At 32.5% G+C, this 15116-nt stretch overlaps 1 protein-coding gene across 3 annotated transcripts in view; it reads left to right on the forward strand.

Annotated features, from left to right (window-relative positions):
• Positions 1 to 15116, forward strand: part of LOC108564215 (lachesin-like) — a 106813-nt gene that overhangs the window by 21936 nt on the left and 69761 nt on the right. For 2 of the 3 annotated variants that reach the window (XM_017923174.1, XM_017923176.1), the window contains exon 2: positions 5308 to 5340. The exons of the other annotated variant lie outside the window; for it this stretch is intronic. In XM_017923174.1, coding sequence (XP_017778663.1) covers positions 5308 to 5340 — 33 coding nt within the window. The remainder of the gene's footprint in view (positions 1 to 5307; positions 5341 to 15116) is intronic. 3 annotated transcript variants of the gene reach the window in all.

Below are 15116 nucleotides of genomic sequence, written 5' to 3' on the forward strand. Positions count from 1 at the left end.
AAATGAATATGCGAAAGTTTCTCGGTGGATGAGACGAAATGAAGAGCCGGCAAAAATCGATGGCGGTGACGAATTTTTGGGGGTTGATTGATGGGCGGAACGGGGCACTAAATGCTGGCCTGATTTGTTCCGGACGAAGGGATGAATTTTGGGGTTGCAAATCACACACGCACACATCTGTCACTGTTTCATTCTATGGTACTCAGTTGATTTTTGCGTTTCTCCTTCTGTTTGCTTGTTGTTGTCGTCGATGTGGTTTCGACTTGATTAAAAAATTTCGATTATTTTCTTTGTTGTTCTTCAACTTGTTGTTATTCGGTTTGTAAACATAAGGAAAATTTGCGGTGAAATTGGGGATAAGAGCAACTTGAGGGAAGGACTTTCCGAAGAAGAATATTTCCGCTTTTATCTCGGCTCAAATACTCTCATTAGCCATTAGTCCGCTCAAACAATGCTTCAACTTTTAATTGCTTGCAGCGACTAATTGCGACGATACACAAGCGGCGCCTTTATTATATTCTCCAGATTTCTTTTTTTCTCCGCCTGCACCCTTCCACTCCCCCCGACCCTGCAAACCCCCCTTTTCGCTGCTTCTTCTTTGCAATCCCCTCGATGTTATCCTTTTATTTTCTTATTATATCTCGGGGAAAAAAGCAATACGGGGCGGGCGGGCGTTTGATTAGGACGTGTTTCGAGCGAGAAATCACGGATTCCCAAAAGAACAAACACTCGCTTAATGATTCTTTATTTCTTCCTCTCTTGCTCCTCACGAAACGGACTAATATTTTCATTGCACAAAGCATTGCAAAATCCAAACGAACTTCTTTTATATACAATCTTTATCTTTTATATACCTTTTATATAATAACAATATTCAACACTTAGTCAATGAAACTCAAAGAAAAAATATTACATAATTAATTTTGAAACTAGTATAAGATTTTTAATAGGGTTTATACAAAAAAAAACAACTTTTAAAAAAATCTTAACTTTTCTTGAAAACCGGTTTAAACCGCGCGACTCTTTATAAAATAACTCTGCCAAACTGTGGCTCGCGAGCCGCATGAAGCTCTTCAATAGTATTGTTGTTGAGCCACAACAAAACACAAATATTATATATATTTTATATTATGATTGAGATTTTTTTTAAATTATCATACCAAAAAGTTTAGGCGCGGCTCTTGCTGCAAAAAGTCTGCCTGCCCACCCCTGATATATAGTAATGTATATAGAATGTAAAAATAGTATATGTTTTTTTTTATAGATAAATAACTCATGTTCACAGAATTCTTTGATATTTAAATAGAAGCAAGAAAGGTATATGTGAAACAGTTTTAAATCAAAAATAGTTATCTCTCGTAGTAGTTTATTTCCCCTAGCAAAACGCTGGCCATTAAAATTACGGAATATCGCTGTGCCCGTCCCCCGCAACCGTTTTATAGTTATTAAGTAAAAAGCGGCATAAACGTTGCCCAGAGCCGGAGGCTGTGTATAAATCTCCCGGTAATTAGAGAATGCATCAAGCCGATAATAGGGAGGACGACCGTGGTCCCTCGGGAAGACCACGTGGTCGTGCGACGCTCGCCCTTCTGCTCCCACCCCGTCCTCCCAATTGACAAGACCGCTCGTCCCTACGAAGAAGCGTTCTTTTGTACGGTTTTAATTTGCAAATGTTTTCGCGTCGCAGATATAATCCAATTAAATTATTTGCTCGGCGCCTCCGCCGTAACCGCAACCGCGTCCAATTAAAAGCTGTTGGTAGACGGGGGAGGCCGTCTGCGACGTCCATCGCGATAAGTTTCCATCCTGATTTTCCGGCGCATAATTTATCCGACAGATTGAACGAAGTTGAAAATAAATATCGTCGCTGGAGTCCGGAAAATGCAAAACGACCAATAATATAGAAAAAAAAGGACAAATAGAGTAAAAATAGAACGAAAAATAAAGAAACAAAGAATGTACCCTATCTCTCTCTCACTCGCTCACATGCACAAACATATATATGCAGTGTTACCCAACTGATATTCAATTTAGATGTGTGAGGGTTTGCATGTACACATTTTCCCTTCGTATTTATAGTGTGTTTTTGTAGATTTATGCCAATATGAAAATTTATGGCCGCATCGGATTCCCGTCAACACATAAACACCACTAAAACTGTGCTGTACAAATGTGATCGAAAAATAAAAATGACGAGAAGAACGACCTCGGCCTCGGGTCGCGCACTTGAATGTCAATAATTCCGGCATCGAATTAATAGTCGCAACACAATTTATCGAGTTTTCCGTAACAACTTCAAGATTCATGTTTCAATTGTTCTGTTTTAACGTTTCATGTTTTACATATTGATAATAAATACTATAAAGAGAAACAACGCTCAGTTAACGTTGCTTGTACAAATTATACATTTATGTGTGTACGCTAAGCGTATCAAACACATTTTTATTTAAATAAATTATTATACATGTACGATATATTTTTTACGTAAATACTACTTTATTCGCACATACGCACTCAACATTCGTACGGACGTACTTTTGGCAAATTCCCACAGAAGCTGAGTGTGAGTCAAATAGTATTTTTTCATAAATAATATACATACACTTTGATAACATATTATATTTTTTGACACACAATGTGAAATGAATGAGTTATCATATAAATAATTTGCATTACGTAGAAATTAAAATTTATTGAATTATTTTAAATTTATATTAAATAATTTCTTTTTTATTTTTTTTAACGTTACATGTATTTATTACCTATTGATGATAACTACTATAAAGAAAAAACAAATATATACTCACGCTCAGTTAACGTACATAATGCTTATACAAATTTGTACGCTAAGCGAATTAAACTAATTTTAATTTAAATAAATTATCATTTACGTATAATGACTCGCTTAACGAGTGACGATGAGAAGAGAAGTCCCGGACTGCACGCCTTCTACATCATTTTAAAAACTTGGTGTTGTTTTTGATCACAAAATTTCCAAACTTGTGTTCAGCCATGTTATTTGTAATTTTTTTGTGCAAAATTTAATAACACTGGCATGTCTCCGAATAAAAAGCTAAAGAATAAAAATAACCATAGATATAAAAAAATCATGAAAAATTGAGAATAAGTTATACTTTTTTTCTTCGGCATGGAACAGATTAACGGAATTTACATTGGTTTATATGGGAAAACGTGTTTCACTATACGCGTATTTCACTACTGATTAATGGATTAAACTCGAGGTTAAGCGAGGTTCCACTGTACTCAAAATCGAAAATTTTTCTACAAAAAAAAACAGTTGTATATATATATTTAAATTGTAAATAATATGTAATAAATTGTAGTTTTTATTAATAATTAACAAAATATGTTAAATTTTCATTAAATTAATTGAGTGTTTGTTATTTATTTAATGGATGTAATAATATTTTACAAATTTTCCAAAAGTAAATTATTATTCTATTAGTTGACTTTTTGGTGATTTTATGGAGTCATTTATTATTTCGTTATTAATTGCTATAAATATATTTTATTGGTTTTATTAACAATTTACACAGATTAATAAAACAATGCACCAACGGAAACAGATTACAGTGAAATTAAATATTTATAAACGATTTGTGTGTTATTTATTATTAAAGAGATCGATTTATAGAATCTCATAAAATTTAAACTATCAATAAATGCATTTCAATTTCATATTTATTTCACAATTATATTATTTCTAAATGCAGTATAAGTATTATATATTATTATTACTATTTCAAGTATTTCCAAATATTTTCAACAATATTTATGAATTTAATCAATTTTAATTAAACAATATTTTAGATTTCAAAAAGTATACATTCAATTGAAAGCATTATAAATTTACTTTGAAAAACAAACAAATATATTATTGATTTTCAGTGTATCTGTAATGCCTGAGCCACCAAAGTCACAGTTCGTAACTGAAACAATTGATGGGCATTGAACATAAAGAAGCACTCACCACAAAAGCTGCAAATGATAAATAATATATTTTGGATGAAATATACAGAGAGCTTTGCTTGCCATCACATATTCATTATGCAATACTTGACAAGTAATATATATTATATTTGTTTGTTCAGCCAGTACTTGCTTGCTTAGCTTAGTCAGTAGAAGTCCTAACATTAGTTATTACTGTTATATAGAAACAATTGGGTGTCATTCAAAGAAGAATTAAATAATTTTAGTAAGATTGTTTCTTTATAAGATATAAAAGTAATAAAAGTTAGCCTTTACATTACAGTAGATTTCGATTATGCAAAATAGCCTGTGGGCGCAGTCATCTAATCATAGTTTTAAGCGAGGCGCTAATTGTCTAAAAACTGTTACATGTTACTTGGCAAGTATTGTTTAATAAGTATTATTTCACAATGAAAGGGTATTTCATAACTGAAAGACAAATTCTCGAGGGTGAGGCTTTATATAATAATAACGGCGATAATAAAAGCAGCGAAAATCTGAATCACACACATACGCACGCTCACAACCGCCTCCGCCAACCAATATGTAGCATAGGGTTGGCCAGTTTATAATTCCAGACGGGTATCTCATCTAACCCTTCAGCTAACTACTTGCTATGCATTACGCAACACTCATTTCGTGTTCCTCTAACTAAAAGCGGCTGAATTTTTCATCCTGCGTGGAAACAACACAAAAAAAAGAGAAACGAGTATACACCCTTCATCGTATGCGCACCCCTAGCGAAATCTCGCAACACATGATTTTCAAATCGTGACGAAACGGAAAGAGGAAAGGGAAACACATAAAATGAGAATAAAAATAAAAATATCCGCAACATATATTTGTTTATTCAAATTAATATCCTAATTTTAATTAGAGATTAATTAATTACTTAATTAAATGTAGACACATACGGACTTTTACATGGAAACGGGTTGAGGGGAAGCGAGAGATACACGTAACTGAAAGTTCTTTGTACCAGTTGTGGGTCCTGCTTGGTTTTCATTCACACATTTTCCATTGTAAACTAATTAATTCACGTTTAATTAAACTTTATTTTAAAACCGGGACAGACGCATTTTTTGTTGATGCCTATTTTTAATATAGTTTTTATAATAATTGGTATTGTTTTTACAAAAATACACATTTAGTACTTTCCATGATATATTTTGTATTACCAAATATACTGAAATATTTCTTTATAAAATCAATTATAATTTATTATTTTATTTTTTTTTAATTTTATATAAATTATTGATTTTTATGTAACATTTTCGATTTGTACATGAAAATTGTTATTCTTTCTATCCCTTTTAGGTTACGCACGTAGCTTCGAAGATGAAGTATTATGTAAGTATTATCATTATTTGAATAAAATACTACAAACTCTTCAAAAATATATAAGTTTTCAATATTTGAGAAGCGAATTTTTATACAAATTGTATACAGTAACTTCTCGACTTACTTTGAACATAAGTTTTAAGTCAAATTCATTTACGATTTTTAAAGCAATTTTGCATAAGCGAATTCTCTTATGTTAAGGGCACGGCGGATATATCCACTCGACTGCAAAGGGTTAAATGAACGATTAAATTATTTCTATATTAATGTAGAATTCTCTAACGTGTTTTCGTATATACTTTTGAAGAGTTTTTTTTACATAACGGTGTAGATTAAATATGTTTTACACTGTAATAAAAATTTGTCAGTTGCCATTAAACAATATACAAAGATTTATATTCTCACCGAAGAAGAAACAAATCATAATTTTAATTTACCTTTAAAGCGTAACAAAATATTATATAAATTCTTTTTATTTAATATCCACAAAATAAAAAGAATATAATTGAATTGTATTTGTTCAAAGTAAATTACACGGCATTAGTTCTGAAAAGGAACGTCTGGGAATGTCTGGAAGAGCATTCATTATAAATGGCGGCAATCTTTAATCACTGCGAGATGTCTAATAAAGAAAGATTTATTCCGAACGTCCAGATTGAGATATTAAATGTATGGTGTCGAGGGTGTGGGTTTTCCGTAGAATCTGGAAGTGGAAATCAACCGTTACGGGGGTTGTATCTGCGGGGGTTGCGGCACACCGCGAAGCCCCCAGGACCGCGCGTGCAGCCGCCCCTCCTCGCGATTGCGTCACGCGATACCAAATTGTATAAATTACCGAAAGGCCGATATACAAATTAGGATAATTAATTTTGGTTCGTTTAAATATTGGCGAGGATCGGATTCTGCATTTTGCAAATACATATTTTGGCATTAACAATTGTTATAATTCGATAATGTTTGATTATGTTATAATTTTAAGTACATAATTTTAGTTAATTTCTGATTATCTATTATTTTGAGGACAACTTATAATTAGTTAATTATTTTCTGTATATTTAGACTCAAAACATTGAATGGTTCAAGGTTCATGAAAATACAAAAACTGTATCTAAATTACAAATAATATACAGATCGTAAACAATTATTTGCTAACAAATTCTTGATTAAAACACAATTGTTTACATGATTTTTTTCCATTATTAGTATGTACTTACCTTTAAATTTTTGATTTTTATATTTAATGAATGTAACAATTCCAATGACATTTGTTTTTAATTTGCACAGTATATTGGACAAAAACAAACTTTGTTGAAGATCAACAAACAGAAACGAGAGAGAGAGAGTAGGAAATTTACGAGTTTCTGCTATGCATTATTAATTCGCAAATATTTGGTTCCTGAAACCGGCATAGAATTTCAGAAAATGCAACTTTTCATATTTATTTATTTTTTAAAACAAATTATCAACCATAAACATACACTTTTCTGAGATTGTTTATGTTTTTATACAAGACAATCGAAATTATTTATTTTTTATGAAAATCTTATTAAAAATGAGTTTGAAAATAATTGAAAAATTTTCATAATAAAATTTCTACAATATTAAAGAAATACTGAAGTCACAAACATTTAATTAATTTTATGTGTTTCATAAATTATAATAGATGTGTTAGAATTAAAGAAGTCACCAAAGGTTATTTTATGGTTATGAAAATTGTATAAAAATTTGAAATCTGAAAGTGGTTTTGTTTGCTGTCAGAGTTGCGAATGCAGTAAATTCAAAACATTACATTAGATATGTTTTTCTGATTTCGTCGGAGTGCGGAGAGAGATGGAGAAAAAAAAAGTAAAGTTGGTTGTTTGCCTGTGGGTCGTTGGGCGGGTGATAAATGTGTAAGCGTGTAACAATGAGGGTGAGAGATAGAGAGAAAACAAAAAAAAGGAATCCTGCGGAATGAAGTAAATATTATTTAAATAAATTCACGTAAAAAAATGATATAGAATTCGTGATATAATTTATCAAGGGATATTCAGAAGGGCCAATGGACAGGGAGTCTGTCTGGCCGGGTGTGTAGGGCTCATGATGTATGTGTCACTGGAGGCCGTTTTTAAAATGCTATATGCGAGCCGTCACACCGCCTTATATTCTACTACATGTGCATACGAAACTGAAAACGCGAGCTTACTGGCAAGGCAAACCCGTCCACCCCTCGAACGCAACCCCCGAAGGCGACGGAGAATGAGGAGGAGGTGGAGTAGAAGGAGGCAGATACGACCCCCGCCGGTCCGATCCCTACATTCATTTCGCCGTATCTCCGCCTCTTATCAAGAACGATTTCGCAAACTTAATTGCGGAATTGATCTCGGTGTGACACGGGGCGGCGCTGCCGGTGGAGGTGTGGGCGGCTGTCGGGCAGATGTAAATCAGACCGCATCTTGAGTGGCAGTCAGCATCAATACAGCCACTGTATCCACTTAGTTATTTGTTATGCATTCAACCCCAGACTCTACAATCCGAGATCTTCACACTTCCATCCTGGTATGACTTAGCGGAGTTTGCATTATGTATTCCCTAAATCCTCCGGCAGATGGTACATCCACACATCCAATATAAAAGGATTTGCGTATATCCAAAGAAACTAAACGCAATTGTTATATAAAGGTGGAGCAAACACACGTGGAACAGGAAAAAAAACAACAAGGAATAACGAAAAATATAGGGAGCGACGTAAAGTGCCACGTAGATTCAATGACACAAGTCTAAATTGAATGCAACAACGTTTTAATATTTCTTTCTATTTATTTCTCTCTTTTCTCGTGTTTCGTCGACCTCTGCACCATCCTCCCACATGCTGGAATGGTGAGACCGTATCTTGCCCATACACCGAACAGCCTAATTAAGATAACAACGCATCCAGCAATTACAGTCGCAATAATTAGGGTATTGGCGGTGCATTACAAATCTGCATGTTTAATGAAGACAACCGCATCCACCAATCATGGCCGCATTAATTCAATAATGTCGTCTGCATAATTATATAACCAATTGAAAACTTATTACGACTCACGCTCGTGCCCGAAATGACCTGTAAAGCGAACAATGTAAGCTTCACACTTCATTCATAATACTTGGATCCTTGAATACTAACCCCTTTATAATTCAGAGTATACTAGAATATATAGTAATAACCTACTATATTATATGTAGTACAGTAATATAGTATATTCTACTTCTAGTATGTCGAATAAGAAGTATGAGATATTACACTTTTATAAAATATACAAACATACTAACAAATCTGTTTCATAGTACTAATTATATAAGTTTATTAAAAAAGAAGTACAGATTTATGATATAATATAAAAATGTAAATAATTTAATAAAATCATTTGTAAGTTTCTATACTAATTTGAAAGTAGATGATAAATATTCAAATAAATATGTTTCTTATAAAATGTCTACTTTTCAATCTAAATGCATATCGGATGACAGTTGAAATATGCAGATAAACATTTCCTTTTGTTTTGTCCACACGTTGGACAATTATCGCATATTCTTTGATTGTGTAGGGAAAAAAAAATTAATAAATTGATGGAATAAAAGAATAATATTTTATAAATAAATAATTAATAAAGTTCATTGATTTTTTCCAAATTATAAACAAAAAACTAACTACTATTAAAATCTTTGAAAAGTAAAAAAATAGATATTTTTTAAAATTTTGTAAATATTTGAAATAAATACCATTTTTTTCGATCATTTAAATATTATACAAAATAAAATTATTTTTTTAGTACTTGAATGGAATTATTATGAAAGTTACTAAATATTTTTTTTACAATTTTCGTTTAATTTTTGTAATATTTATAATATTACAAAAATTCAAAGTTTTGTAATCAATATTATTTTTAAATTGAATATATTTTGAATTTTCTATAGATTACAGAAAACGAAACCAACCAACCAACAGATGTTTCATGTTCAATTATCCGGTAAAAAAAAATCACTGAATTCCATGCATATTTTTTTTTTCAATCTCGTAGAGAGTCAATCACTAGTCCATCACGAGGACGACAGGAATTCGCCAGATCCGAAATCACCGAATCCGAGATGAATCCGTGTGTTTTACCCGCCGGAATCGGATCGATGCCATTAATTATATAACACGTCCCTCTATTTTATCCATCGACTCGTTGCGAAACTTCTTTCAACGTGGATCTGTTTACAGTGACTGATGCAATGACAGAAAATTAAAAAAAAATACGCATACGAAAAGCGATGAAATAGTAGCGCAAAAATTATGAAAAGCCTATCAATTATTTTTTATTCGCAGTATAAAAGTTACGCTTTTACTTTTATATCCGCTTCCGGTTCTCATCTATTTGCGTCCGACTTATGGAAATGCAAGAAAATTAATTTCCCGCAATGTCGGAATGAATTTTCTTCTGGACCGTGTCATCCAATGCAATTGGCTCCCTTTATATCTCCTTCATTTTTTCTTTATTTTGTTTTTCATTTTCCTCCGCACTCTCGAAACCCCGTTCTTTCTGTTTTCAGTTTCAACGGGTAAACTTTATAAATTTGATTTTCATTCATTGCACGCCCCCCAAGTACTGTTTTCAATGCGAAGCTGCATCCGTGCATCTGTTTAAGAAGAATGCAGATGTACGCAAATGAAATACATTCCTAATTAAGGAGAACGCATTGAGCGAAACATAACCACCTATTCAATTTACAAATAAATCGTACTTAAAAACGCTGATACTTTTTTTTCGTATGAAATAAATACATCTCGAAAGCAAACGCTTGAATTGATAGTTAAATACGCCGCAATTAGACTTCCCGATAAGCTTATTTAATTCCGCGGTTTGCAAAACAGGAGATGATATTTTAATTAGTTCCTTATTTTCTCTTCTTCTCTAAATGTCTAATTTTCAATCTAAATCATTTCGGTGGACAACAACACCTTTTTGTGTTGGACAAAGTTCGCATATTCTTTGATTTCCGGTGATTGTGTCAACACTTATTACCTAAAAACGTCAGCAATATCTTAATTAGTTCCTTATTTTCTCTTCCACTCTTTTTTTTAAATTTTGTATGTATTTTTTTCTAATTGTTCAAATATTTTTCTTATAAAATGTCTAATTTTCAATCTAAATCATTTCGGTGGACAACACTTTTGTGCATATTCTATGATTTCCGGTGATTGTGTCAATACTCTAAAACGTCAGCAATATTTTAATTAGATTCTTATTTTCTCTTCTTTTTTTTTCTTAGTTTTTGTGTGTACTTTTTTCTGGCTGTTCATTTCATCCCCTTTCTTCCGCTGCAAATAAGCTTCACCCGGTCGCAGATCAGCCGGTGGTGAATTATTCAACCACGTTTGCTATTGATTGTGGCCGGTTCTAATCTGCATTGTATATTACTGAACAAACAACAACACCACGAGCTCCATATATGTATACTGGATGCATTGAGATTGTTTCGATAATGAGAAGATTATGATGCATACGTGGGCTGATGATTGAACACGTGGACTAAATACCCGGCGCCGCCACCACCGCAGCACAAATATACACACTGACATACATCGATATGTGCATATATATACACAATATATATATATATATAGTATATATATATTGAACGTAATCACGTTTTATTGCACTTTTAGCAGGCTACAAATAAACCAGGTACGCGTCTATAAATTTCAGCCAAACCGAGTCCAACTGGATTTATCGTTCGGCAGTTGCATATTGTAAATATTCATTAAACTGTTCGATCGTGTGTTCGTTTGTTGCTACGATCATATTTTTTTTTAACTTCAATTGATTTAATATAAACCAACTGTTTGACTCTATTAACACAAATACCGACATCTATATAATCCATTAAAAGATAATTAAAATTTAATTTAATATCATTACGGTTAATAGTCAATAATAGTTCCATTTTTAAAACTAGATACGTTTTAGTATTTTTTTTTTTAAAACTTTAATAGATAGAATTAACGTGTGTTTAATTATTGCTGTGCTTATATCCATTTGGCTGTAATTCTTGTTCAAAAATGAAAAATTAATGCTGGAAAAATTGTCTTTCTCAGAAACTATAATAAATGGAATGTATCCAATAGATGTATATGAAAGTTGAATATTTGGGGGCCTTAAATCAAGAGGGTCTCAAATAATAAAATGGACCCACGACGACCTTAATGAGACCAATTGACCATCATTATATTTTACTGGTGTATAGTGTTCAAAAAAAATCATTTAAATTAGCATTCTAGAATGCATATGAACCTCAAAATTGTATTGCGTTAAATGCTAAATCTGCAACTGAGTATTTAATAAGATGAATATTTGAAATTTTCGCTTCTCCGAATGGTGGTATATATTTTATGACGCTTCGATCATTTTGCTAGAAGAACAAGAGAAGTACGACGTTGCACCGCGGAAATGTTTACATCCAATAAAATCTATACGATTCTTTGTAGGAAGTTCGGGCAAGCGATAGGGGTCCCAGCAGCCGCAGTCGGCGTGAGGGGGCGGTTTCTGTGCTCCCCGTAATGACACAAGTTCGCGTTTAGGCGGCGTCTGGTCTTGATGCCTCAGTTAGATAACAGTAAAATAACTTTAATAATTGCTTTATTTGATGCTCGATTTAGTGTGTGTATATGCCGCAGCGTCAAGAAGTAGTTTGTATTATGTAACCGTTCTGCCACCCCGCACCACCCACTTTGTTCGCACATACGTACACATATAAACACATATGTATATATACGTATATGCATACACACACACATGCAGGGGCGGTTTAACGCGAAAACTTGAATCTTGTCGCCGCCGCAAATTCCACATGTAGGAAACTAAAACTGGGGAATATTGTCCGAATATTACGGGACAACCGCAACTGCATGTCAATTAAGCACGTGTCCGGGCAACTGGACAGCATTCCTAGGGTTAAATCAACGAAATGCCTCCGACATTCTGGGCCCTCGGGGTGGATAAGGAGGTGGAGGCGATGTCTACCGTCCCCCACATTTATTATAGCCACCACTTAACCGCATTCCGGGCAACAATAATAAAAACCCATCTGATTGGGAGGTCAAATAAATAATGCAACAAAGAAATTGGAGCCCCCTTATTTTTGCTCTCCCTCTTACACACCAACGAAATTTAGTCGCAAACACACATCAAATATATATATATATATATATATATATACGTGTGCAGATATACACCCCCCGTGGAGCCCCTCGCGAAAAAGTTTCCTACTTTAGTAAATGTCGGCGTGTAGGTGTCCCTATCGATTTATCGCGGAAAACCGAATGATAAATTGCACAAAACTTTTGAAAAGTGAAAAATATTGTCGACTGCTAACTTACACAGTGCGAAAAACATCGCCGGAACAACAAATGCACTTCATCCCTTATACAGTTTTAGAGTTTCTGTTTCTACATTTACACACCAAAACAATATTCCTTGAACTGTTTCCACATTCACCTCAAAAAAGTAAGTCATCAAATTATTCAAGTACTGAATTATTGAAATCCCATGCATTTTCTATAAGAACGGTTGTTAGTTGAGCTCTATGCAATTTAGCAGTTTTTCATCAATTACATTCGAGCGTTCGTGGATTGTTAGTCTGTGACATTTAATGAGGACACGTGAGCTATTAGCTGGAAACCGTTATGATAATTATAGGAATCAATCATTTCGATACCAACTTTTTATTTTTAGACACTATAGTATATTGGACGGTACATTTTTCTGGGATGTGTATCATCAATTTGATTGATGCATTTTGTTTTAAAAATATGTACATTTATCTATTATATTTCAAATTTAAATATGCTGTACTGAATGAATGTACTGAAAATGAAACTTTTGGTTTACCCAAAAGTATTGAAAATAAATGCCAAATCAATCAAATTTACATACAGCATAAAAATTTTAATAAAAAATTCTAGGATTTTCTTTAATAACTCGAAAACCTCGTGAATTTCTCAACAACGCCTAAAGATTATTACATGATCCACCACACAATTGAAAGCTGAATATCTCACCTTTCCAACGAGCCTATTGTGCATCTTTGTGCTGTCGCGGAATCGCCTGCTATGAGCTATATAATTTGGAAAAAAATTGAAAAAAGTCGCTGTTTGAGTTAAAAAATGATTTTCTTTAATAACTCGAAAATTTAGCTAGTTTTTATAAATCCATTAGTTTTATTACTAATAAAAATTTTGAAGTTTCATCATAATAATAATTAAAAATAAACATTTATTAAATATTTTTAATTACAAATAAATGTAAGATTTTATTAATAAAAGATATAAATTACACTAAATTAGAATTTTTCAACCTACTTTTTATTTGTAAAACTGTTTATTTAAATAGTACATTTTGTTTGCACATACTTTTGCTAAATCATGTATGAAAATGCATGTAAAAGTTTTAATTTCACTGCTGCTGAATACATTTCAATTAGTATGTGCATACATTAACTAATAAATGTATAGATTTTCTGAAACACAAAAAAAAAAACTTAGAAATATAATATTCTCACCACAATAAAACTATTATCATCATAAAAATAGAACAAAAAACGAAAGTATATATAAATATATATTTTTTAATAAAACTTAAAGAAAATAATGATTGTAATAAAATTCTTAAAAAAAAAATATGAATTTTGTTTGAAGTTGCGAACGGGTCGGTATATCCACTGACACCGATCATTGTATAATCCCGGACTAGCGCTAAGTTTTAATTAGTTTAATAATTGAATAATCAGAAATAGATCTGATCGCTGAAATAACACACGGGGATGTTTTAGCCTCGAATTATGTTTCGAACCACGGGGAAATTCCCATCAAACTTCATACAAATGTAAATAAATCCACAATCCTGTAACTATACGTATGCTGTTTACTTAATTACCTAGCCTATTTCATAATAGGAGACACACGTTACTTCTCCTGCTTGTAGACAATTTCCATTTGCAAACTAATTTCAATTATTCAATTGTATTGTTGGTCATTTACAAATAAAGTGCACCTATATCTTAAGGTTTAAATTATTTTTTTAGAGTTACTAAAATATTCTGTAAATAAAAAAAAGAAACAAGAAAAAAATATATAATTGTTAGTTTGGATGTTAAATATATGTGACTTTATAGAATAGACATTCATAAGTACACCAGTCGATTTGAGTGGAAAGTAAAGAAGCGAATTGGAAATGTGATTAAAGTGGATCGTTCACGAACTGACTCTGATTTAACATGCAAATCAGTTCGTACACACGTATACTATATGGAAATCCCGACTGTATCAAAATCTCGACAACCATAATCCCGTCAGTATCTTTTATTATTATTCCCTGAAAACGCTTAATCATCATAATGAATAAAGCCCTACTCATACCCTGTAATAACAATAATTTACTTCGTAAGTAGAGAATTTTGATACTGTCGGGATTTCGAATGTCGGTATTTTGAATGTCGGGATTTCTATCGCCACCCTACTCTTACACCGAACAGCATTAATTACCGTGTATAAAGATCGAATTTGTGTGCTGCAGAAAACTGCTCAGTATATCAGACTTAATATTTAACGGCGTTAAGTATCCAAATTATGAAATATATAAAGATTAACCCCTTGATTTCAGATACGAGTAATAAATTGCAAAGGTAAAAAAAAGCTAATGCCGGCGGAAAATTGGCGCGCGGATGAAAAAAAAAATAATGTGAGAAAAAAAAGCGTAAAAATTACGGCAATGTAAAAATCC

The sequence above is a fragment of the Nicrophorus vespilloides genome, unplaced genomic scaffold (genome assembly GCF_001412225.1).
Source record: "Nicrophorus vespilloides isolate i.1.1-1 unplaced genomic scaffold, Nicve_v1.0, whole genome shotgun sequence".
Taxonomy (NCBI): Eukaryota; Metazoa; Arthropoda; class Insecta; order Coleoptera; family Silphidae; genus Nicrophorus; species Nicrophorus vespilloides.